This window comes from Lagenorhynchus albirostris, chromosome 1 (assembly GCF_949774975.1).
Source record: "Lagenorhynchus albirostris chromosome 1, mLagAlb1.1, whole genome shotgun sequence".
Lineage (NCBI taxonomy): Eukaryota > Metazoa > Chordata > Mammalia > Artiodactyla > Delphinidae > Lagenorhynchus > Lagenorhynchus albirostris.
The window spans coordinates 131025434-131050366 of NC_083095.1; the positions used below are offsets into that span (position 1 = coordinate 131025434).

At 40.9% G+C, this 24933-nt stretch overlaps 1 protein-coding gene across 3 annotated transcripts in view; it reads right to left on the reverse strand.

The window, feature by feature from the left end:
• NPTN (neuroplastin) overlaps positions 1 to 24933 on the reverse strand; it is a 55749-nt gene that overhangs the window by 16434 nt on the left and 14382 nt on the right. For all 3 annotated transcript variants that reach the window (XR_009541403.1, XR_009541402.1, XM_060153561.1), the window contains exons 2-3: positions 9992 to 10163; positions 6229 to 6323 (exon numbers count right to left, since the gene is read on the reverse strand). Coding sequence is in view for 1 of the 3 variants with exons in the window: in XM_060153561.1 (XP_060009544.1) it covers positions 6229 to 6323; positions 9992 to 10163 (267 nt within the window). In the remaining 2 variants the exon portion in view is untranslated. The remainder of the gene's footprint in view (positions 1 to 6228; positions 6324 to 9991; positions 10164 to 24933) is intronic.

A 24933-nucleotide genomic window follows, 5' to 3' on the forward strand; every position in this document is an offset into this window, starting at 1 on the left:
CACACTTCATAGAGGTCTTACGAGGATTAATTTACATCTCTGTATCAATCTAGCACAAGATTGGAGCCCAGGGTCAAAAATAAACATTTAAATTGCATTATTAGTTAGGGAAAGGAAAGGTTAGGCTAAGACAAGCATTATGAGTTCTAAGAAATCAAAAAGATGCTGATTATTATGTGTTTTCTCCCTATTTGCTAATATAAACAGGACTTTTGTTTGTGGCTCTAATAAGGTTTACTCAGGTCAGATACTGACAAATTATACTGATTAAAGGCCTATTTATACTGATTATGGTGCCTCACCTTATGTGGGCTTGCCACTTAATAAGGACCTACTTAACTAGGTCCTGTTGGTCTGCAGGTAGGTCTGAGGAGTCGGACAGAGCAAATACTGCTTAATTCCCTTTACCTTCTCAGGGAGGCACAGACTGGGTAGCAAAGAAGTAACAGAGATCCTTAGAAGAGATCACACACCCATTTGGGAATTAACTCATGATCTGGCCTTGTTAGCTACATACTCTAATCCCATGAGTTAATGGATGGACCCTTCCAGTATCCTAATAAATGGCAACACCGGGGTTCCAAAACAGTCTTAAGTTACCCACCAACACCTGACCCAATGTCATTACCTAGGCCTTTGGCTGAGGACAAAGGCATGTTCCTCAGTACCCTCTGCTGCCTAACTTGCAGGCATTTAGAGAGAAGCATCCAGCTTCTCTGCCAGGCTGGTGGCTGTAGAAAGTGCCAGCTTAGGCAACGGAGGCATGTTCAGCTGAAGATGATGTTAAATAAAGTTAACACAACAGAGCTGAGACAGGATCAAGGTATGGGGCCTCTTACCTGGACTGCTTATTTAGTGCTCACTTTTCAAAGCAAATTCATAATCTTGCAACTCATTTTCAAAGAAACTCCATCCTTAAAGATATTGCACAACGTCTCACCATACAACACACTGATAATGTAGAGATGGTCTCTTTGCTTCCTTCATGCAACCTATCAAATCCCAGAGACACCTCATATTTTCTATAGGCAAAAATAGAGGCTTGGCTGAAGGCAGAGGGAGAGTTAAGATTTACTGCTAGCCAAGGGCCAAGCCCAAGAAACAATATGAGACTGGCTGAGATGGAAGCAAGAAAGATGTTGGGGGACTTCCCTGGTGGTGCAGTGGTTAAGACTCTGTGCTCCCAATGCAGGGGGCCTGGGTTCCATCCCTGGTCGGGGAACTAGATTCCATATGCATGCTGGCTGTAACAAAGAGTTCTCTTGCCACAACTAAGGAGCCCACGTGCCACAACCAAATAAATAAATATTTTTTAGAAAAAGGAAGATGCTGGCTTTTTGGCTCAATAATTATACAGAATAATCAGTGGTTGTAAAGACTAGAGCAGTCTGGGACTTGTGCTGCCTTCTGCGGAAGAGGCTTTTCCCTCTCCTGCAGGTGAAACCACTGAGTAGGAGGCACTGAAGTCTCCACTAAGAATGATTCTAACCTTGGCTGTACACTATAATCATCTGGAGTGCTTTTAATAAGCCTGATGCCTAGGCCACATTTCATATACCTTAAATCAAGTTTGAGAACCACTGCTCTAACACTTTTCCTAGCATCAGTGTTTGAGATCAGGGGACTACAGGGAGTGTCTCATAAGACAGGGAGATGAACACGTGGAGGTGTGGGGGGCACTGAGGTGACAGTCTCAAAGTTAAGAACCTGACAGTCACTATTACTAGGAAAAGAAGCTTAGAAATCGTTTTCTTCACTAACCCAACTTCTCATCTGTGTTCACATAAGGGAACCACAGACCTTTAGAGCCTTACAAAACCTTCAAGATCATCTATTTCATCTTACTTCATCATACACTTGGGGAATCTGAGGCCCAACGAAGGAAAGTGACTGGTCAGGGCCACAGCAAGTTTATAATGGCAGGGCCAGGATTAGAACCCATTTCTTCTGTCAGTCCAAGACCTTTACACTGTTATATGCTGAACACAGCGGTGTGGCTTAGTGCTTAGGAACATGGGCTCTGGTACTAGGGTGCTTGGGTGAGAGCTCTGGCCCCACTGGTTGACTATGTCACACTGAGCAAATCATTCAATTCCCTTGGAGCCTCAATTTTCTCACCTGGAAAGTGGAGATAATAATGGCATTTACCTCAGAGTTGTGAAGACTACAGGAGAGGAAAGGGACAAGTAATGTGCCTGGCACATAGTAATAAGCACACAGTAACGTTAGCTGTTCTTATTCTTATTAAGGTAGGTCAGAGTAGCACCCTGAAGAGAGGAAAAGAAGGAACAGGTATGGTTATTTGGGCTATGGTTCATGTTCAAAATGTTCAAGCAGCTTCAAGATATTACTGTTATGCTTTCAGAGACTTTTCAAGTCAGGGCAATTCTGAGACAGAACCAGCTTTGACATCAGCTCGAATTTAAACTATGTCACAACCTCTAAGCATCTCCACCTGTCAAACTAGCTGCCCGTCAAACGAATAAATGAGCACAAAAACACTCTGCATGCTGAAAGTGCTGTACAAACGTGAGAGGTGTATTATTACTCCTAATAATGATATCTGTCACCATCACTATACAGTCCGCCTCAGCCAGTCTGAACTTTGATATATCAGTTGTAAGGCCATGCAACAGAGTAGGAAACAGGGATGCAGGGCAAGGTCACTTCTAGAAATCCTAACATTTAGTCATAATATTCAAATAGCAAGAAAGCTAGTAAGTAGGGAGAAGAAAAACAAGATCAATCTTGGCTCTCATAGCCACCAAAAGACTGAAATTCAATTGAAATGCCCAATGAGCAGGGAGACATAATGATGGCCCTAATAAAACACCAGACCCAAACCTTCCTGGGGCTGGGATGTACCTTTCACAAGCGGCAATGGCATGTCTGTCGCAGAGGACTTGCTGACCACCAAAATCCTTTTCTAAAAACAGCAATAAAACTCAAACTCCTTGTTTACTGGAGTCACCAAAATGATTGAAGGGTGAGGATAGGGTCTGGGAGTCATGAGAGGTATTTTCTTTTCAAATTTGTCCATTACATAGAAAACTTTAACTTGTTTTTGTGAGCACATTTTTTAATTTTAGAAAAGGAAGAGGAAGAGGGAGGGACTAAGGGCTAGAAAAGTTGAATAATTACAGGGATAGAAAATTCAACACCTATTCTTTCACAAATGCTGTATGGTAAGGTGTGGAGTCTCCAGAAGACACAACCTCTGAGGAGTCAAAAAGGAAAGAGAAGCCTCCCCAGAGTTATCTAAGCAGATCCCTGGAGAGGCTGGTTATAGGACCGAGGTCCCACAAGGTCTAGTCATTGCTGTTTCCTCTCCCCCTGGCCAGCCCTGCTCCATCCTCCTCCCCCAGCATCTGCTCAGGTCACCTGCCAAATACCTAAGAAATGTAATCCTCAACAGTAATAGTATCTTCCTGTTTATACTGTGCCTCATTCTTGTCCTTTAAAAAAAGAGAAAGAAAAAACAAACCAACCTTACTTCAGGTGCAAGGCCTTCCCTACCACATGTATATACGACCACCCTCAAAATTCCTTTCTTGACGGGGATCTACAGGCTAAGGTGGAAAAGCACTGCCACCTCAGGTCTGTTCCCAGATATGTGTCCCTCCCTCTGATTCCTTCAGCCTTCTTTTCTTTTGTACATAACAAGTAACTCAAGATTTAGTCATTTGACATATAATGCCCAGTCTCTGGCTAGTCTAAGTCCTTCACTCCCCACAGTGCTGAGCCCAAACAACACCCCAGGGAAGTTTTCAACTGCAGGGAAAGCCAGATGGGGAAGAAAAGGGCTGAGTGTAGAATAAGTGCTAAAGAAATATGTATGTATGGTCTGAATTATATTGCCTTGAAATGTCGATTTAGTTAAAACCACAAATGGAGACTCTCAGAGACTCCTTCTGGCAGAGATCACTTATGTTCCTGAATCCCCTGAATTTCTCTGTTCTTGAGTACAACCACCTCTTGCCTCTCTATTACTCAGCAGAGTTTTTAAATCATTATAGCTATAAAAAGATAACTGTCTCTTACCCCACCCTAGAGGAACTGAGGAAACAAGAGTTTACATGAAAATGCTGTGGGAACAACACATATACCGCTGTAAATTCAAGGCAGTTTTCTACCCCAACCATAATCGGGAGCTAGCTTAGAATGTGATCCTGGGCCTATGGCAAACCCTCCTAAACTTACACAAGAAAAGCCAAGTGTTCAGTCTTTACCAGACCAAACTATCTCTAACCTAAAAGACATTAAGTTTTCAGCTGTTCTCTATCCAGGTGTCAGGGGAGAGAAGGAAGAAAGACTAGAATTCCATATGAATTTTCTTGACAGACTAACCTATCTGCCCAAGCTAGTCACAGAATATGTTTTAGGATTATATAAAACAGAATTCTCTTAAGGTCTACTTCTTTAAAATGAGGATATTAATACCACCTGTCCAATCCACCGCACAGGGTTATTGTACAGTACAAATGCAACAGAGCACAGTACATGTCTTCCCTATGGTGAGATACTGTGCCTGTTGTATCTTCCTCGGAAGACACTCCTGACTGCAGCCTCCAGACCACTTCTTATTTGCTAAAGAGAATGTGAGGAAAGATGCCTTTGGGGCCATCGGAACTTCACCTTCTTGAGCAGACAAACCAATGGAAAAATAACTCTCTTTCTACTCCTGAAAGTGCTGCTTAGAAATCATTAACGCTTGATCAATATGATTAGAGTTAGTCAAGACTTCGAATTATATGTAATTATCCTTTAGGCTTGGAGACCTCGATTAACTAGACACTAGACACTCTCCCTCCCTCACCCATCCCATTCCCTCTGCACTTGAACTTTGTGCCAAAAGCTTAGCCTGGAATGTTGCAGGGCCTCAGATCTCATATGAAGGAGTGAAACGTCTCCCCACGTAGCTCAGCTCATCCAGGGCCCTTGGCTGGCTTAAGAGAAAACACTTTATCACACTTTCATCCTCATGTTGAATAAATATGGCACTCTTCAAAAACAGTGATAAACCCAGATCTCTACAAGAAAAGCCACGGAGTTAATCAAATCCTAGGTTCTCTGGCCTGTGTGGACTGTAACCATGCCACTGTGACTCCACCCCTTCAGGTATTTAGAATCGAATCTGGCCACTAGAGGAGGCACTGGCCGTCCTTATGTCAACAAGGACACAAGTTAGGGCAAGTGTCACCAAGACACTACTTTCCTTTAGTAACAACATATAATAGAAACTTTGACTGTGTCTAAGATTTTCTTGAGTCTGAATTTTTAGTCTTCCAAATATTTTAAGGAAAATCTGAATACCTGCTATATATGCCATTCCCATTTCCTAAATTTATCCTTCCACCTTCTAGGGATCACCCTATAGATTTAGAGAACAAGTCTGTCCTTCCTAAGCAAAATGAAAAGGACTAAAAAAGATCCTCACCTCTTCAGTCTGACCTCAAACAGTAGCCCTGCCTCCCCATGGCCATTTTATAAAATGGAAAAACATAGGGATGGGAGTCAAGACCTGGGTTCTATGCTAGCTCTGCCACAAACTCACTGTGTGACAGAGAGCTAGTGGTTTCACTTTTCTGGGTCTCAACTGCTTCTTTGAAATAACACAGGAAAGCTGGGTTAAATGTTAGTCAGCTCTGACTCTTACAGTTCTATTGGCCTTTCTTGCAACCTTCAGCTACAATCTCATCTTTAAGATGCCGGGCACCCAGAGTTTTTATTACAATTCTAATGAATTACCTTACAAAGAGTTTATACTCACCCTGCACACTGTACTTTGCCAAATCCTGGCCCATTGGAGATACCTACATAATACTACTTCAAAGGCTCTATTCTAAGAGCTTTACCTAAGGATGAACCATTATGAAGCTACCAAAATTGAAACATTTTTTGAACTACAAAAACAGAAATTTCATATGGTTCAACCTACTATATTAACTTATTTAATTCCTCTAACCTACCCATGTGCCACGTGTTAGGTTTTACAAATGAGGCAACAGAAGCATAGAGAAGTTAATAACTCGCCACGGTCACACAGTGAATGATGGGATTTGGATTTAAACCCGGGCAGTTGAGCTCCTGACCCTTCAGTCCTATCCATAATATTATATTGCCTCCCATTATGAAAACAAGAAAAGCTCAAAGACTGGAAGCCCAGACCAAGTCAGTGTCTCAGAAGCAGAGTGAGAGGCTCACACCGCAGCCTCTGTTGGTTTGTACCTTTTACTTCAATGGTGGCATTTGCTTTAGGAGCACTGAGAAAGTGATATACACAGTGGTATTCGCCTGAATCCTCAGCTCTCGGTTTATTGATCCTGCAGAGATGAGAAGAAAAATCAAGTAAGGAAGCTGGGAACAGTCAAAATACACAACAAAAGGAGAATCAAAGGGGCAACCAGGGACCCTGCTCTCCAAGTCGTGCCCTGACATGCAACTCACCTCCTCCTAACTGAAAGCAAAAACCTCCCTCTGTGTATTAATAATTTACTTCTTACTGGGTGTCAGGAATACAGGTCCCTAACATTAAGATGCTCCAGTCTATTGGGAGAAATAAACTACAAAGCAAGTAATCAAAAGAGAGGGCTGTACAAACTACTATAATCTACACTTAGATACAGAAGATGGAGCCATCACCAAAAAGTTCTTGCTCACCTGGTGGTTCCAGTCAAATAAATAAGAGCAGAAAAAAAGCAAATCTTTTTCTGCGCTTTCCTGAAGACTTTTAGTAGTAGTGTTCTTCCTACCCTCCATTTTAGTAGCATGCCTTTCAATAAGTCTACTAACAGGACATAGGAATATTGGGGGAAAAAATCTGCCATCAGAGCATCAGCCACAGAGATGCAGCTCAGTTCTCAAGACTTTTAGGTGCAGCTAGAACTCAAGGGCCCTGCATGATCTGGCCCCTCCCTAGTGTCATCTCAGCCACTTTCTAGCCCTACAGGTCTCTTTTCAGTTTTTCAATGTGCTGAACTTGTTCCTACCTCAAAACCCTGACACAAGATGCTCCTTTATATAGAATGCTCGTCCCATCACTCTTAGCCTCTTAAGTCCTTTTCCACTGGTCTTGGCTTACATGTCACTTCCACCCCCCAATCTAAGTGACATCCCTCTCCCTGACATTCTCTCTCATACTACACTGTAATTCTTCACGACCCTTATCACAATATGTAATTATTTATTTATGTGATTGCTTGATGAATGTCTGTTTTTCCCTACAGACCAAGTTCTATGTAGATAGGCACTGTTTATTTGGTACACAATTCTATACCCAGCACATACCCTGGTGCCTGGAATACAGTAGAAAAATGAATAAACACATGAATGAACACAAACTTAGACCAAGTTAAGCAGAGTGAAAGGACTGCAAGAAGTATGTATGAAGAGAACAGTACTTCCTCTGAATCCTATAGGGTGATCCTACACAAGCTTTCTTGGCCCTGAAGGTCAGCTTCATATCAGCTCAGTTCATGCTGGCCTAGACACATCCCCCCAAACGTGCAGAAAGGCTGGTGTGTAATTACAGAAAACAGAGAAACATCAGCTTCCAGATGAGAAAATAAACATTATTTCACTCCTACTCTTTTTTTTTTTTTTTTTTGCGGTACGCGGGCCTCTCACTGTTGTGGCCTCTCCCGTTGCAGAGCACAGGCTCCGGACGCGCAGGCTCAGTGACCATGGCTCACGGGCCCAGCCGCTCCGCTCCACATGGGATCTTCCCGGACCGGCGCATAAACCCGTGTCCCCTGCATCGGCAGGCGGATTCTCAACCACTGCGCCACCAGGAAAGCCCCCGCTCCTACTCTTTTGCTCAATGGTTAAAATATAATACTTGCAATGGTCAAATCTCCACTGCACTAATGTCTGAGAAAAACACCTGACCTCAAACACTGGCCAAATGCACTTACTCATCTTACCGTTCATCCCAAAAAAGACTTGAAGAGAGTATGGATGAGGAGAGACATAGCCCACCCACAGGACTGTCTCAGCATACCCACGGCAGCATAAGATTCTAAGAGGAGCTGTCAACAGTCTTCTCAATTTGAACCAAATGCCTATTCTTATATCAATATGCTCCCAATAGGGAAACAGACACCAGTTAGCTGCTCTTAGCAATGTTCCAGAGTTAGGAGGAGCAGCAGCAGCAGCAGCAATATCTTTAGGGCTTAGACTTGACTACAGTAAGTTCCTTGAGAGATGACTCCCACACTTGGGGCCATGCCTATGGGCTCAAAATCTCCCCACAACATTTCCTTTGACTAGCTATTGGGAAGTAACTAAAGCAAATCAAATATGTCCCCTACAGGCTAAGCAGAAGCAGGGTCTGACACTGGCTCCATGGCCAACTTATTAGGTGGCCCAAGGGACTTATCAGTTGTTACTCTACAAAATGTGAGTTGTTACTCTACAGATTCCCTGAAAAACTCTGACAATGCAGAACACCCCCCGGAGAGCTTCAAATAGGCTGAGGAAAAATACACTACCATGTCTAAAATAGATAGCTAGTGGGAACCTGTGGTATAGCACAGGGAGCTCAGCTCAGTGCTCTGTGATGACCTAGATGGGTAGGAACTGGGGGGTGGGAGGAGGAGGTCCAAGATGGGAGGGGATATATGTATACATATAACTGACTCACTTCATTGTACAGCAGAAACTAACACAACAATGTAAAGCAATTATACTCCAATTAAAAAAAAAAAGAGTCGTTCTATAAAGTTAGGTTCAAACTTTACATAAAGTTACAGTTCAAAGCTTTGGGGGGTAACATAGTAAAGACCCAAGAGAAACAAGATTGGACGTGTGGTACCTTGAAAGAGGTATTATAAAAAAACAAACTTGTAAAACTAATAGACAGACCAAGAATAGATGCCTTTTATTCCACTCAGCATCTCTATTTGATTAACCTTTTCCAAACTATGAGGATATAGCTGAGGCTATAGTTCCAATTTTATATCAAAAGAAACTACAGTGGAGAGAGATTAACTACCTTGCCACGAAATGGTATAATACAGCAGAAGAACAAACAAACAAACAATAAAAAACGAAAAAAAAACAATGACCTAGATTCTAGAAAGTCAGAAGACCTGGAACCTAGCCTTGGTTCTGCAACTTATTAGGTACAGTATGTGGCCTTGAAAGCAGTCAAGCATTATTACTCTTTGAGTCTCAGTTTTCTTATCCAAAAAAAAGGAGGATCCACAAATTAATGTGGGTCAATTAAATAAGGGGTATGAAATGATTTCAATTCTGCAAAATACTGCAGGATGTCCTTGCTACTACTAGGTACACAGGTTTTCCTGGTCTCACTCCAGTGCACTCTTTCTTTGCACTGCATCATCCTGCCAAATAGGATTAGCTGACCCTTTTCAACTAGGAACAAACTATTCTGAAAGGTGAGGTACCGTGTGTTCTAGATATTCCAAAAAAGTACCAAATCTTCAGGTGCTGGGTAACTTCTGCCAGCAAATATCCCCCTTTCATTAAAGGGTATTTCCAGGCTACCATCCTTTTCCAGATCAGTAATGAGCTCTGTATCCACTGGTCCTGATCAGGTTATGGTCATAATAAACACTCCTAAAAGGTAATTCACTAGGAAATCTACTCAGTGGAAATATCACTTAGGGTGATATTGCTCTAAGAGTCCTAGATCAGATTTCAATCTGATTCCTCAAACCACTGGATTTAGTCAAGAGACCTGCATTCTAATTGTGGCTTTTTTATTGACTAGCATTGTTACCCTAAGCAAATCACTCCCGATGCCCTCAGCTGCTCTATCATCATAGTGAAGGGATCTTCTACGGCTCTCAAACCTGGCCACTCATTAGAAATCCTTTCTAGATTCCTGGGCCTCACCCCAGATATACTGGATTAGAGTCTCCAGGGGAGGACCATGTCTCTCCCACATAGCATAATTACAGATTATGAATGTCAAGTAAACTCAACCATGTTCCCTCCCATCTTCCCAGGAGTTGCTAGCCCCTCTCACCTGTATTCCATGTTGCTGGCATTCTTACGAGTGGCAGTCAGTTCTACCCCATTCTTTGTCCAGTAGCTGTATGTAAGGGTGTGAGAGTTGGAGGTGAGGTTACACTGCAGGGTGACAGGGGGCGCAGGGCTTTCTCGAATAATGACTTCTTCACTGGTGACAATCCTTGGCTCTGTAATAAGAGTGCACAATGATAGGGAGCCACAGTTCCATGCTCTGCAGCCCTGGCCTGAGAGTTGGATGGGGTAGGTTGGGGAGACTAGAAGAGGGAGGGCAGACAGGACCACATGAGGAATTTCACTTTGCCACTTTGGAGGAAGTCAAGAAAGGAAAAACAATGATTATAAGCAAATGACCACTAGCGCAGACAACAGCCTGAAGACCAGTTGGCCTAGACGTGAAAAGAATGGGAGTATTATGGATGCTTGCACTGGCAACAGTACGCTTTTGAATACCACCATTTTATGAGATAAGAACCACCAACCAATTCGGCTTCAATTAGAAAATCAGGCTCCACTTTGCAGCTCTGAAGACAAAGGCAATAGGCAATATCATTTAGATAACTAATAAACTTCCTGCCTTGAAACAGTAATAGTTATAATTAGGCATATATGGCTTTTCCCACATTTAAATCTGATAAATCTATGGCAAAACAGCCTGGCCATTAATTATGCAGAAAAAGACAATGTAGATCCTAAAAGCAAATTTCCTATTGAAAGTCTATTGCATTTTCCAAATTTTGCCGAGAGAAAACTGTTAAGGAACCATAAGTTCTTCTCTCCAGCCCATATTTTACTCCAAAGACAAAATTTTTTCAGAATTGCACTTTAAAACACTTTCCATTCTAAGATAATCATAACTAGAATGTGGTACATGTTGGTATGATGGGCTCCTAGAATTTTAGAGCTGAAAGGCCCTTAAGAGTTCAATGAATCCCACTCTTTAAGAGCTAGAAAGGTACAATGACTTGTGAAAGGCCATAATTATCATTAGTGACAAAGCTGGGCCTAGAAAACACATCTGACCGAATTCTTTATCCCTCCTCCTCCAACCCAAAAACATCCCCATACACCTTCCACCCTAGGGCAAGTTATATACTTCATCTTCTGGTTCTACCTGGGCTTAGATAACCTGGGATCACTCATTTGGTATCTACAAAAATAACCTATTTGAGTCAAATATTATAACACATTGAGCAGAAATTTTTTAAGGCACACTATATCAATACCGTTACTGGAAGGTTCATAAAGCACTTTGAATTCCATCACTATATTAAAGTCTTGAAGTTTGTTTATTGTCTTTTGTCGTTATTTATCTTTAATCATTTCCCATGGTTAGTTCTTTTTCTACTCTTGGTCAAACATTTTCAGGTAAAGTCTAAACTAGCCATCTTTTCCAATCCACAATCAGAGGTATTTGCTTTTACTTTTCTTCCAATTCTTTCTCAGAAATCCTTGACTAACTTCCCATTTCCCTGAACCTGGCTACCTCCTGTCTACAAGTCTGTAGCAGCTCCCTGACAACATTTTATAAAGTATAGTGCTGACTCTTAACTCTTGAAGACAAAACTCTCTCCCTTCACTGGAACTAAGCTTTGTTCATTGTGCAGGAAGCAGGAGAGGACGGAGACGTCATGGGACACTTGAAAAATGTAATGCCCAAGCACCTCCTAATCAGTGTAACATTGTAGAGTTCATATCGTCAAAGAAACTTGTGATAAATAAAGCAAATCCTCAAGTTTGCTCAAGTAAATTCGTTCTAATTATTTTCCAACTCTGGCAAAAGGATAGTGGTTATCTTTCATTCAGCACTGGTCCTTATCCGTAACATCAAACAGGGTCTCTATGTACAGATAATGGAGGCATAGCAGCTACTAAGACAGAAGCAGATGCATGTAAACATTAGCGCAGTGGTGTCCCATGGTTTCCAAAACACACTGGACAGAAGCCAAATCCCTGGGCCTTAAGTCGAGCAGAACAGCTGCAAACCCTGCAATGGAAGGCGCACACACACCATCGGCAGAAAGCACCACAATTTCAGGAAAATCAAAACCAAGCAAAAACAAAAGCGATAAAAAGAGAGAACCAGTACTCCACAGAAATTAAAAAAATATAAAGGCAACATTAAAACCCAAACACACTTTTAGGTTTTTACTGAATTTTTATTATTCAATTTTATTTTCTGTCCCATTTGGGACTCGCCTTCTGGTTCTTCCTCTCAGACTGCACTGAGAAAGGGTAAACTCTGAGGCCAAGAGCTTCCAGATGCTTAAATTACAAGGAGGCCAAAGCAAATGCTACTCTTACCTGTGGTGATGCAAATGACCACTGCAGCTCAGTGAGATTAAGAAGGTGAAGAAAGCAACCTGGTAGACTTTCTGCCAAGAATTCTCAGAAGGCAAAGGAAAGCACTTTTTCCCTTAAGATCCAGGAGAGAGTCAGCTGGGAGCAAGTCAATAATTTTAATAGGTTTAAATATGATTCTGCACCATAGGAGGGCTGTGGGGTGGGGTAACCTTCCTCCTGTAATTGCCGTATACGGAAACCAGTGCTAGACCAAGCTCCTTGGCCTCGGGTGCCACATCTGCATTCTGCACCAGGATGAAGGTGGGGGGGTTTTATTTCTGATCGAACACTGGTGGTCGAGCATTGCCCATGATAGTCCAAGAGAGATGAACATTTAGGAGAAGCTGAAAAATTCTTACCTGCCACTTACTCCTATTTAGAAGCACTGGTTAGGAGACCCTTACTTACCCTAGCCATCATTCATATGTAGAACATGCTATGGACAGAGAGAGAACCTAAAAACTGGGCACGCTTCTCTTCCTGCCTTACATTACTGCCAGGAGGTCATTTTTTTTTTTGCGGTACGCGGGCCTCTCACTGTTGTGGCCTCTCCCGTTGCGGAGCACAGGCTCCGGACGCACAGGCTCAGCGGCCACGGCTCACGGGCCTAGCCGCTCCACAGCATGTGGGATCTTCCCGGACCGGGGCACGAACCCGTGTCCCCTGCAACGGCAGGCGGACTCTCAACCACTGCGCCACCAGGGAAGCCCAGGAGGTCATTCTTAGATAGAAAATTTCAACTTCCCCTTGGAGACAAATGTCCTTGAGGGCGCTGAAATCATAAAAAAATCCAATTAGAGTGGCGTTCAGGGTGTTGAAAAAAAAAAGAAGCCTGGCTCTCTAAAACAGTTAACTAGCGTCAACTGATTGACGGGGAGGTCTGGGGAGAGTCTGAACTAGCCAGGGTTTGTTTCAACCACATGCAGACACCCCAAAGTTAGGAAGCTTATTTCTAAGTAAACTGGGAGACTGCTGTATACTCTCGAGATTGAGAGGTAGGTACCCCAAAGCCGCATCTTCTTCTAGACCCAAGGCATGACCTTTTAACTATGAGTCTACCTGAGTCAGGCTCCTGCAAGTACAAGTACCAAATGCCCAGCCCAGTCCATGCCTACAAACTTCTGCAGAGCTTTGTGGCCGTTTGGGTAATTCTGCTTTTACAAGGAAAGGAGCAAGGGGGCAGGAGAAGGAGGCGTGCAAGGGAAAAAATCGTTAAATAAAAGAAAAATCACTGGGTTAATGTTCCCCATTTTCACATAGACAAGGTTTTCTTTTTCCCTTTCCAGAAGCAGGTTCTCTAATTCAACAGTGCCAACTGCAGCAGCCTCTAACTCTACTCTAAGTCCTCTTCATAGGCATCTTCTGAGTTGCTATAAAGAACAGACAAGTAACTTGCTATTTTCCATAGAAATATATAGATTCAAGGCCCATGTCAGATTACCTCCTGTGTTATTACCAATATCCTCATAAATGTAATTTACTATTTTTATTTACTCTCTAAATCAATCAGTTCTTTAAGCCTGAACTGGCTCTAGGGACTCCTACTGAGTCCTTGACAAGAAGGTGAAAAACCCAGAAGATCTTTCCATTAAATGGAAAATGCTTCCTCAACTATAATAAGGACAGATATGGGCTAGAACTCTTTCTGGCCAGAAGCACTGGCTCTGTGGTGGCTTCTCCCTCCCTCTCCTTCCCACCATACAAGCAGCAAGACACTATCCAGAAAGAGGTGGCCACAAAAGCTCCTGTGTCTGATGTTTTACTTGTACCTGCTACTACAGGGAAGGGAAGGATTCTGAGCCAACTGCTCAGCTCACTGTTACCACACAGAGGAACAGGGTTGGAATTTAGTTTCCTTTTTTAAGACACAAGAAAGGCCAGTGTGAATGGCTTCCAAACTATTTCTGGGGTTGCCAGCCTCTGGAATGATAGTGTGGCAGTGACTGCTGTGCCAACAGTCAGTCATCAGAGTCAAACTATCTGTCAACAGATCCAACTCTGACTTTGAAACAGCATGATGGGGTTTTAAAAAATACTTTGCAGCTTAGAGTCACCTGGCTCCTAACAGCAAGACATAAGGAGGAAATCTCAGGCTGCTGCTTTTAAGAGAATAGGAGACTAGCTGGGCAGGACCAGTGAGGAGTAATACTGCTGCAGTGGAGGGCTGTTATCAGAGAAGCACATGCCACTGTTTTAGAAAAGAAAAAGAGCTAGAACTATGGAAATATCCAAGCTTACATGCCACCCAACAACCAAAACACATCACCACACCACACTCATGGCAACATTCCCATCACAGAACAGGATGACACTAAGTCACAGTGAGGGAAGAGGCTGGGCAGACACAAACTTAAAACCATAGAGGTGAAGGCAGCTACTCAGAGAGCTTCAAACAGATGAACAGAAGAAATAAAAAGTAGTTAGACTGGGGAGAGAAATAAAAATAGAAAGGCACCAAAGAATAAATCAGCAAAAGGATAGCAGAAAACCTACTACAAAATTAAAGTAGAGGGAAAGAAACAATTCAACACTATCCTGGTTTGACTGCCTGGTTTTGTGAGTTTTAAGTGTTTTGTTTTTTTTTTTCTTGTTGTTAGCCTCCCCAGTTCTCCCTCCCCACCTCTTCCCAATGCAGATGATTTTGGACAATCACAGATTTCCCCAAGTTCTTTGTTCCTGAGGAGAAAGACACAGAGAAGGGTTGGGGGATAAGGGAGGTAAAGAGGACAGCAAAGAAGAAAAATAAAATTTGCCACAAATACTTTCATACACTACAACCAGAAGGATCGTGGGTTTGAAAAAACGAAGACAAGGGGTGGGGTGAGTGATCATACTGGGGAAGAGGGAAAGGAAGCAGAAGGGAAGGGTCATCGGGCCACCTCTAGTGACTACAGTACTACTACTGTAGGGTGCTGGACTCACTCTGAAGGACGCTTATGGTGGCCTGGGCTCGAATCCATGTTATGGAAGGGTTTTGCCTCAAGTCATTCCTCTTGGGGTCGTTGCTGGCCCTGCACTCGTAAGTCCCAGAGTCCTCCAAGGTGAGCCGGGTTATTCTCAGCACACTCACGCCGTTTGACCCGTAGGCGGTGTTTACGGTGACACGGCGCTTCCGAGCACCGTCCCACAGCTGTCTGAAAGACTCTGCCCGGTTGACTTCTGCGTACCACCACTGGATCTCTGGCGTGGGGCTCCCGACCACGTCACAGTACAGCTCAAAGGCGTCCCCAGTGAGCTTAGTTTCTGACATGGGCGACTTGACAAACCCAGCTAGAGGGAGGGGGAGCAGGAATGCAGTGACAGGCCAATCAGAAAAAAAAAAAGAATCAACAGGTGTTAATAGTAATTTAAAGGAAAGAAAAGAAAAGAAAAGAAAAAAGCAAATGAGCTGCAAAGAACAAAAAGGATTCATTTTTAAACTATAAAGAGACAGTAAACAGCATTTCATACAAGCTTTTAGAAGAAGAACCACCCTGGGAAGCTTATGAAGCAAAGGCAGGCTAATTACAAGCTGGGGCAGCCCAGGTGCTGGCCAGGCAGAAGCAAGCCCACTGGAAAGCGTTTTAGCAATGGGCCCAGCCAGTTGGAATGAGAAAGCCTCAGGTCTCGGGGAAATCTCTTTCCTTAGAGCACAAACCATTACCTTTCCAAATTCAGGCAAGTGATGAAAGATAACCGCAAGTGGCAACAGGTTATATGCAAGTCAGGATCTCTCTTTTGGATGGGTGAACACTTCGTTAGAGATGCAATGTCTTTTATGGGTCACAACAAGAAGTGTTAACTGACCTACTGACACCTTCTTTTGGGAGTCAGAGTCCAAATTTCAACTGAAAGGCTAGCAAATTTCTCTCATGCAGGATCCTATCCTGAATTCAGGTTAGACTTTCCCCACATCCTCTTCTTCCCTGGGCCCATGGCAAACAACCCAATTGTCTGTGAAGCAGCCTCTACCTGAATGCAGACCCTCAGGCACAGGAGAGCAAGACAATCTGTACTTCAGAGTAAGAAATACTATGGGGGTCAGCTCAGGAGTAAAACCAACAGTAACAGTAACTCAACTCATTGCCAGTGTCTGGAGGGACTATGCCCTCCATAATCCCATAAATTTATACAACTAGAAAAATCTTCTGAAAAGTCAGTCTTAAAAATAACCATGGGATAAAAACAAAAATAAAAACAAAACAAAACAAAAAATAACCATGGCATTTGACAGGCTCTCTTCACATAATTTAGTTGCCTGGCTTCTAGAGGCCAGATCAAAAAGAATGAGAACTGTACAATGATGAATTAAACTAAACTCTATGGTGAAGGCTAGGCTTCAACAACATTGCCAGGCACTGCCCAGGAACTAAAAGTTGATGCCTACTTCCGACGGCCCATAATTTGCTTGAGGTTACACTTCCATAAGACAAGGTGGCAATGGCAAAAAGAGAGTGAAAAAAAAATCCAGACTTACTGGAAGAACTTGGAGTGGGGTCCATATCACAGTGCAAGCATACTCTCTCTCACCCATTTACTCCACCACCAAGGGTTCATTCCGCATTTTTACCAATTCAGGCTAAGGTAATTCAGTATCTAAAGTACAGGTGAGAAGCTAAAAGAGGGTACTCTGAGTCACTCTTGGGACCAAGCCAGATCCTCTGCAATGAGCAGAGTGGGGCCAGTATCTACCAACATCAGGTTGAGAATATTTCACAGGAGAGGTATGAATTCAATGGAAGTTTTCCTACAGACCAAAAGCCAAGGATATAATGGGGCTGGCTGAAAATGCAGGTTGCTAAGTGGAAATTTTTCTGTTTATATCCATAGAAGTATTTGCCTTTGGAGATAAACTCTACACCAGGGACCTCAGAACCCTAAGGGAGGTACTACACTTACTCAAGTAGAGGTCAAGAACTCCAAATTCATACTAGTCTTTCAATTCATAAAAGATTCAGAGTCTGGGAAGGACAGGAAGCAGTAATTAACAGCCTTAGATTAACTGTTCTGCCTTCAAATGCTACTCTAAACTACCTTTTGAGATGCAATGTCAGTTCCTTGAAAGGAACTAGCTATGAGAGGCCCCAAGAAGCCAAAAAGATATCATTCTCAGATGCAGGGGAAGTTTTAGAATTCCAGCAGGGAGACACCAAGCCCCTGCAAGAAAAGCTGAGCTCACTTCCAGATAAAGGGGTACCCAAGAAGCTATGTTTTAGTCTTACAAACTGCCACCTGCCCACCTGTCAAAGTCAATGCCAACTAATATACAGAGAGAAGGAAGCTGGTTTTGTTCATTTTACTACTGGTTCAATCACTAAAGAAAACTGGTTATCAGTAAATCCCTAGAGAGCAGTAAAAAGTATTACTCTGTTTTAATCATATTCTTGATCACTAAGTGGAAATCACAAATGCTTATTCTCACATTCTCTGTGAACTGGGGGAGTTTATGTCCTCTCGAATGCTGTGATTATGTGCTTGATTATGCTCTAGAAATATGCTGCTAGTGGATCTGTTCTGTATTTTTTCTCCCTTCTTCTGAATTGCACTTCAAAACAAGCTTAGATTTAAGCCTGTTCATCCAATATACTAACCACGCTAACATAAAAGGAATGCCTGCAAGTATGTCCAGAAACACCAAGAACCCATCCGATTCCAATATAATCACAAATCCCAACGCACCACAATTCAAAGGTAGCCGAGAAACAGTCTGAACACAATTCCCCACTGCAGAGAACCAAGAAAGTCACTCAAACTGACACTGCAACCCCTGGACAAGACACTCCTAAGGAAGAAGGAATGCTGATCTGATTTAGTTCAGTTTTCTACTTGCATACAGGACAAGAGGACCAAGTTGAAAATGTCCTTTTAATTAGTAAATTATATGATATATATTTACGCAAACTCACCTAAAAACAAAAGTAAAAATCCCTTAAACACTAACAGACATCTATCTGTGCTCTCTTTGACAGCTATTACTAGTATTACTTATCATTAGACATGTATATCAACAGGTAACATTTTCTAAGTATGTGTTATGTGTTAGACGATGTACTAATAAGCACTTTTACATGATCTCATTTAATCCTCACAACATGACATAGGTGCCATTATAATCCCCTTCAAGATGTGGAAACTAAGGCCCAAAAAAGTTGAGTACTTTTCCCACAGTTATAAGCTAATAGTGACAAGAGTCTGGACTGGAATCCAGGTGTGTCCAAAGCCAAAGCATGGTCTCCTAACACTTTCCACAACTGCAGTCAATGCGCCTCACTGGGCCAGGAAAGGTTTTTGTAGTTAAAGTTACAGATATTTTTGTCACCACTTAAATGTAATTAATTAATTAATAATTTCTGGCTATGAAAAGCCAGGACCCCTCCATCTGAATGTGCAGCACACTACAATCACTAACTCCTTAAAATTATAATTCTATTAAAGAATGGAGATAGAACTGCACAGAATCAAAGAGGTCCTAAAGCAATTCTGTTTGTGTGTGCGTGTGTGTGTGTGCGTGTGTGTGTGTGTGTGTGTGTGTTGGGGAAGGGGGAGAGAAGAGTGAGAAAACAAAAGATGGTTCAGAAGCAAGACTTCCCCATAGTGCTGATGATTCCACCACTCTTCTCTTGAAAAGCCTGGCTTCATAGGAAAGAGTTTAAAAAAGACATTACAGACAATTCTCTGGTGGTGTGGTCAGTGGCCAAATTAATAAAGGGCAGCACCTGAAATTTTTATAAAACTTAACAGTTTAACATACATTCAATCTGTTGTTAAAAAGAACTAAGATCCTTCTTGTGGTAAATTTAGTAAGCCTATCTAGAAACAGCCTATCAATAACACTTTCTTAAAATTAAATATACTTCCAGACAATGGAATATTATTCAGTGCTAAAAAGAAATGGGCTATTAAGCCAGGGAAAGACATGGAGGAACCTTAAATGCACAAAGCAAATCTAAAAAAGGCTACATACTATATGATTCCAACTATATGACATTCTGGGAAAGGCAAAACTATGGAAATGGCAAAAAGATCACTGGTTGCCAGGGGCTAAGGGGGAGGTGGGATGAATAGGTGGACCTCAAAGAATGTTTAGGGCAGTGAAACTATTCTCTAGTAATAATGGTGGATATATGGCATTATACATTTGTCAAAACCTGTAGAAGGTACAACACCAAGAATGAGCTCTAACGTAAACTACGGACTTTGGGTGATAATGATGTGTCAACGTAGGTTCATCAATTGTATCTAATGTACCACTCTGGTAGGGATGGTGTTAGTGGAGGAGGCTGTAAGTGTGCGTGTGGGCAGGGGATATGTGGGAACTCTACTTTCTGCTCAATTTTGCTGTAAACCTAAAAGCACTCTAAAAAATAAAGTCTATTTAAAAAATTAAATATACTAACTGAAAATACTTATAACTATGTACACAGATTTATTTGCCCTTGGGATTGAGTGTATCTGACTGCAGATAATTTTTTTTTTTTGCAGTATGTGGGCCTCTCACTGTTGTGGCCTCTCCCGTTGCGGAACACAGGCTCTGGACGCGCAGGCTCAGAGGCCATGGCTCACAGGCCCAGCCGCTCCGTGGCATGTGGGATCTTCCCAGACCGGGGCACGAACCCGTGTCCCCTGCATCGGCAGGCGGACTCTCAACCACTGTGCCACCAGCGAAGCCCTAAAATTTTTAATGATACATAAGTGCACAACTACCTTTGAGCAATGAGAATTCAGTTTTGCCCAGACAAGCTAAGTAACATCCACCTATGTTGTGTTTCTGATGCAAGCACAGAAAACACAGGGCTCTTTTTAGCCTATAAATCGTCTTAAACCTTGAGATCACCCTGATCTCCACTAGGCTATCTTTATTAATGCCCTCCTAACTCCACTGAACAGAAATCTCCCAGCTTAAGGAAAAGAATCTTACCCAGTACAGGAGGAAGTTTCATATGTGTTCATCACATTAAGTACTCGAGGGCAGATATTACATTTATGGGTAAAGTAACCACATAATTTATCATCAAAACGAGAACACTTTTAAGAAGGAAAGGGATGTTATGAATAATTTTGTTGCAATAGGCACAAACAGAATTATGATCACCCTACTTCGGGAAACCTGGAGGTTGTGTTGTGTAAGATCAAGCAATTAGAGTGGAGTTATCCCAGAGTAAAACTCTAGGTCAATTAACTTCCAGTTCTAAACACAGTATATTTGTGATTTACAAACTTTTCCCAAAAACTTTAAGCAATAATTTTCTAAGAACCCCTTTGATTGTTAAATAGCTATGCCTCAAATTTAAATGTATCTAGTCCTACAAAAGCACCTCCAAATTCCTTAGTTTTTTTTTTTTTTCCTCTATCAAAACTGATAAATCCTCAACTCCATTCTCCAACCATTATTTGGTAGCTATGCCACCCTTGGTTCAGATAATTTTCCCATTAACCAGAATCTCTTGCCTTACTGTAAAGTATGCAGTATATAATCAAACCCTACTGCCTTGATTTCAAAAGACAGTATACGAAGATCAATGAACCCTAGTATTTGAAAAAGGTAGCTCTATACTTACTAGTCTGAAAGTATTATCATATCTAGCAAAATTATAAACCCTGCTACAGAATAGGCCAAGATTGACTCTCTAGAATGTGTTATCAGGTACTCTCTGATAGTGTTTCAAAAATGAATGCCAAACTGCATGGTAATAAAATGCTAGACATATCAATTTAAATTGTGACTTTAAAAAAAGCATAAGAATGTGTAGAGGGTCTTCCCTGGTGGAGCAGTGTTTAAGAATCCTCCTGCCAATGCAGGGGACACAGGTTCGAGCCCTGGTCCGGGAAGATGCAACGTGACACAGAGCAACTAAGCCTGTGTGCCACAACTACTGAGCCCGCAAGCCTAGAGCCCATGCTCCACAAGAGAAGCCCGCGCACCACAACGAAGACCCAACGCAGCAATAAATAAATAAATAAATTTTTTTAATGAAATATTGTATAGAAATCGTTCCACTTAATAACATGGGTTATATGTAACACTATATAATATTTATATTAAAATATGAAACCTCAATTCCCTTGTGTGTGTAATTAGAAGATTGGAACAGATGATTTCTAAGGTCCTTTCTGCTCTAATATTCTGTAAATCTACATATTATAAATGCTCAATTAATTGAAATACAGTATTCTATAAATCCATGAAGATGCATGAGGCAATAACGTGTTTGTGAGAAAGAGTATATTTTAACAAATTATAAATCATCTAGAAACCAGGATATGTCTCTAATTTTGTATCCCCACAATTCCTTGCTATACATATTATACTCAATAATATTTGTTAAAAGAATGCTGAGAAACACAATTCTCATTAACCAAGGATTAAGCTTAAAACCCTTTCATTAAATGTCATCCTATTAACAACTTAAAATGTACTAGTAATTATGAGTACTTTAATGAACAGTATAATAAAACCATCTTTCTTTGAGTAGGGGAGTTTTTCATATCAGAGCCATCTTTCTGAATATCAAGAGAATCATAAATTCTAGGAGACCAGGCTATGGCATATTTGAATTTACCAGAGATTTCGTAGAAGTTACTTTTTATTAAAAAAAAAAAAAATCAAATCCCTAATGTCAGTTTGTTTTCTTGCTATGCATCCATTAATAATAATAAGCAAAGAAATAAAAATTGAGTGTAAAACAGATTTCTAATTTGAAATTTTAGTTTACAGTTAGAATGCAACTTTCCCATTCTTTTTCAAATTAGGTAATGATGCTACCCATCATCAATTCTAAAAAAGAGGGAAGTTCAGATTCCCTGTAAACCTCCTAGAATCAAAAACATACAGCCTAGAAATCTCTTTCTTTGAAAAGATAACCTTTAAGAAAAACATCTGTGGGGAAGGGGCAGGGAGTAGGACATTTTCTAACTGTTATTATTTTTTTTTTAAAGAACATTCCAAAAAGATTACTGAACGCATAACTGAATGTCTCTGAAACCAAATTATTATAACAGCAGCTAAGCTTTATTGATCATTCATATATGTCAGGCATAGTGCAAAGTATATTATATAATTTAATTCACTACCCCTTAAGGTTGTACTGTCACTCTACAGATGTGCAGAGGCAGGATGCACACCCTGGCAGTTATAATTCCAGAGCTCAAATACTACCTCACTAATAACAATGTTTTGTTTACTATGGACAATTAGAACTATCTTACATACATTATTTAATTCAAAAACATTTTATCTCAGAATGACTGTCACACAGCATGTTCTATTATACTTCTTTCTCATCACCATTACCAGTTCAGGCTTTTATCACTACACCACCATCCCCAATTATCTAACTTACCTCTATGGAACTTCTGTGTGGGCCTGTGAGTTTAAAAAGTATTTGACATTACTAACTGTGACTTACTGTTTTAAGCTGGCATTCCTTACTAGTAAACTGGAACTTAATAGTAGATCTCCAGTTCTTACTGGCAGATCTTCAAGGTGGTTGCTACCCCTAAGATTTTCTTCCCACCAAGCGATGAAACGTAATAGTACTTTCAATCCTTTTCCAAGCAGGGTCTCAACAGCACACCTCTGTTTTCTCCTATCGAGTGCATATTCCTGGATTTCAAAACTCAAAACACATGACAGGTAGCTCTTTCTCACAAAGAAGCTGACAAACGTTGCAATAAAAATTAGTTTACCAAGTCCATTTTGCATAGGATATTATCTTTGTGCTACTTGATAGATTCTGCCTTAAAGGGATCATCTTTCTTTTGGTCTTATTTTCAACCGTGGACACATGTATTAGTATAAATATTTTAATCATCTACCTTGCAAAGTATCCACAAGACCTTTTTCAAGCAGATATCAAGACTGCCCAAGTGGACTGTGAACCAAAAACATCCTTGTGCAAAAACTTCAGAAGTAGGTCTACAAAGGGGTCATTCATTTCATTAATTTTAAAACCCTGCTCCTTAGGCCCTAAGGATTCTTTGGAACAATTAGAGGATTCCCTCTCCCCCAAACAGCTCTACATCTATCTAATTAACAAATTAAGATTTGACTTATTTTTTAAATAAAAAGAAAAAACTTTCTACTGCTATAGGTTGAAAGTTCCTAAATCTAATTCTTGCCCCAATCTAACACTTAGATATACCACGGTCCAAAGAGGCTGTAATGTAGTTTCGAACCCTCACCAGAATTCAAAATTCCTGATTCCTGTTCACTAATGTTCCATCTACTAAAATCTGTTCCTTCCTCAATTCCTCAGGAAATCCCAATATTCAGTCAACAATCTAAATCTATTCTCTTCTTTCATAATTACTTCTCATTTGTACTCTTATCTTGTTTCGGGTCTTCATTATCTCATAATTCCACAATTAGGTAGTACCTCCACCTCCACGATGAGGTGGAGGATCAGGTTATATTACTTACCTACTGCCCCAAACACCAGCAAAAATTATTGCTGCTTCTCTTGAAAAGGGATAGCAAAATTGTATACAGAATGCTTCTATTAAAAATTAGTGGAGTGGTCCCAGGAATTATTTACATGGCTAAATAGTAAATGTATAAACATTTAAGATTTCCACCAAAAAAATACGACTGAGGATAAAAATACAGCAATATATTGTTCTTTTTCCATTTAATGAAGCTTTTCCCTGTTTGGAATGAGAAAGGTCCTCTCAGTGTGCCAATTTCTGTATCAAGAATTCAGTCATCAACATAATTCCCTTCAGTGACAGTAACAACAGATGTATCCTAGAGGCTCCATACACTTACATAAATGAAAATATCTGTCACTCCAATTACTATACTCAAAAAATGAAGGCTATAAATATCACAATGAATTATAACATAATTAATACTACTAGAGCATTACAGCCTGTTAATGACATATCTACAAAGAACAAGCTTTGAAAAGATACACAACTACTGACAGTGCTTATTCCTGAGGAGTGGGAATCGAGGGGTAAAAGGGGGAACTCTATAATATTTTACTTAAAACACCTAAGTATAATCTGAAATTATCATGTTAAGCAAGTCCTTTCCTAATTTTTTAAAATCCAATAACTTTCCTTCTTTTTCAAAATTTTAAATTAAATAATTCCATGTCAAAATGTTGTTTAATCACTATCCAAGGTAGGAAGAGTCATGCCCTCTGCCTGCTAATATTGCCTCCTGTAGTTAGCTATACTTATTCTTTTAAAGTTCAACCTGATGAAAACTTCATTAAACTCTAGGCAGAGATAGCTGACAAGCTTATATATCTGGTTACCTCAGGCTCACCTGGTACTACCGGGCCTGTCAAGTTTTTCCAATGGTGTATTTTGAGAGTTTAAGACTCGATACAATTCTTGAGCTTTTTCAGTGACAAACGGATAGTGTTGCAGAATGGTAAGGTGACACTCTTCAGACACTACTAAAAACACATTCCACTCAAATTCTTTCCCATTCTGACTTTAAATAGCTGGTAAAATATACATACCTGTTACTGAAATACAAATGCCAACAAGCTCGTACTTCTGGCTATTTCTGAGCAGTTTTCACTATAGCTTAATGCTGTTCCTAGAGTTAACAACTACTACTCTGTATACTCTAATGGGTTTTTTTTTTCTTTAATGCTTATCAAAGTT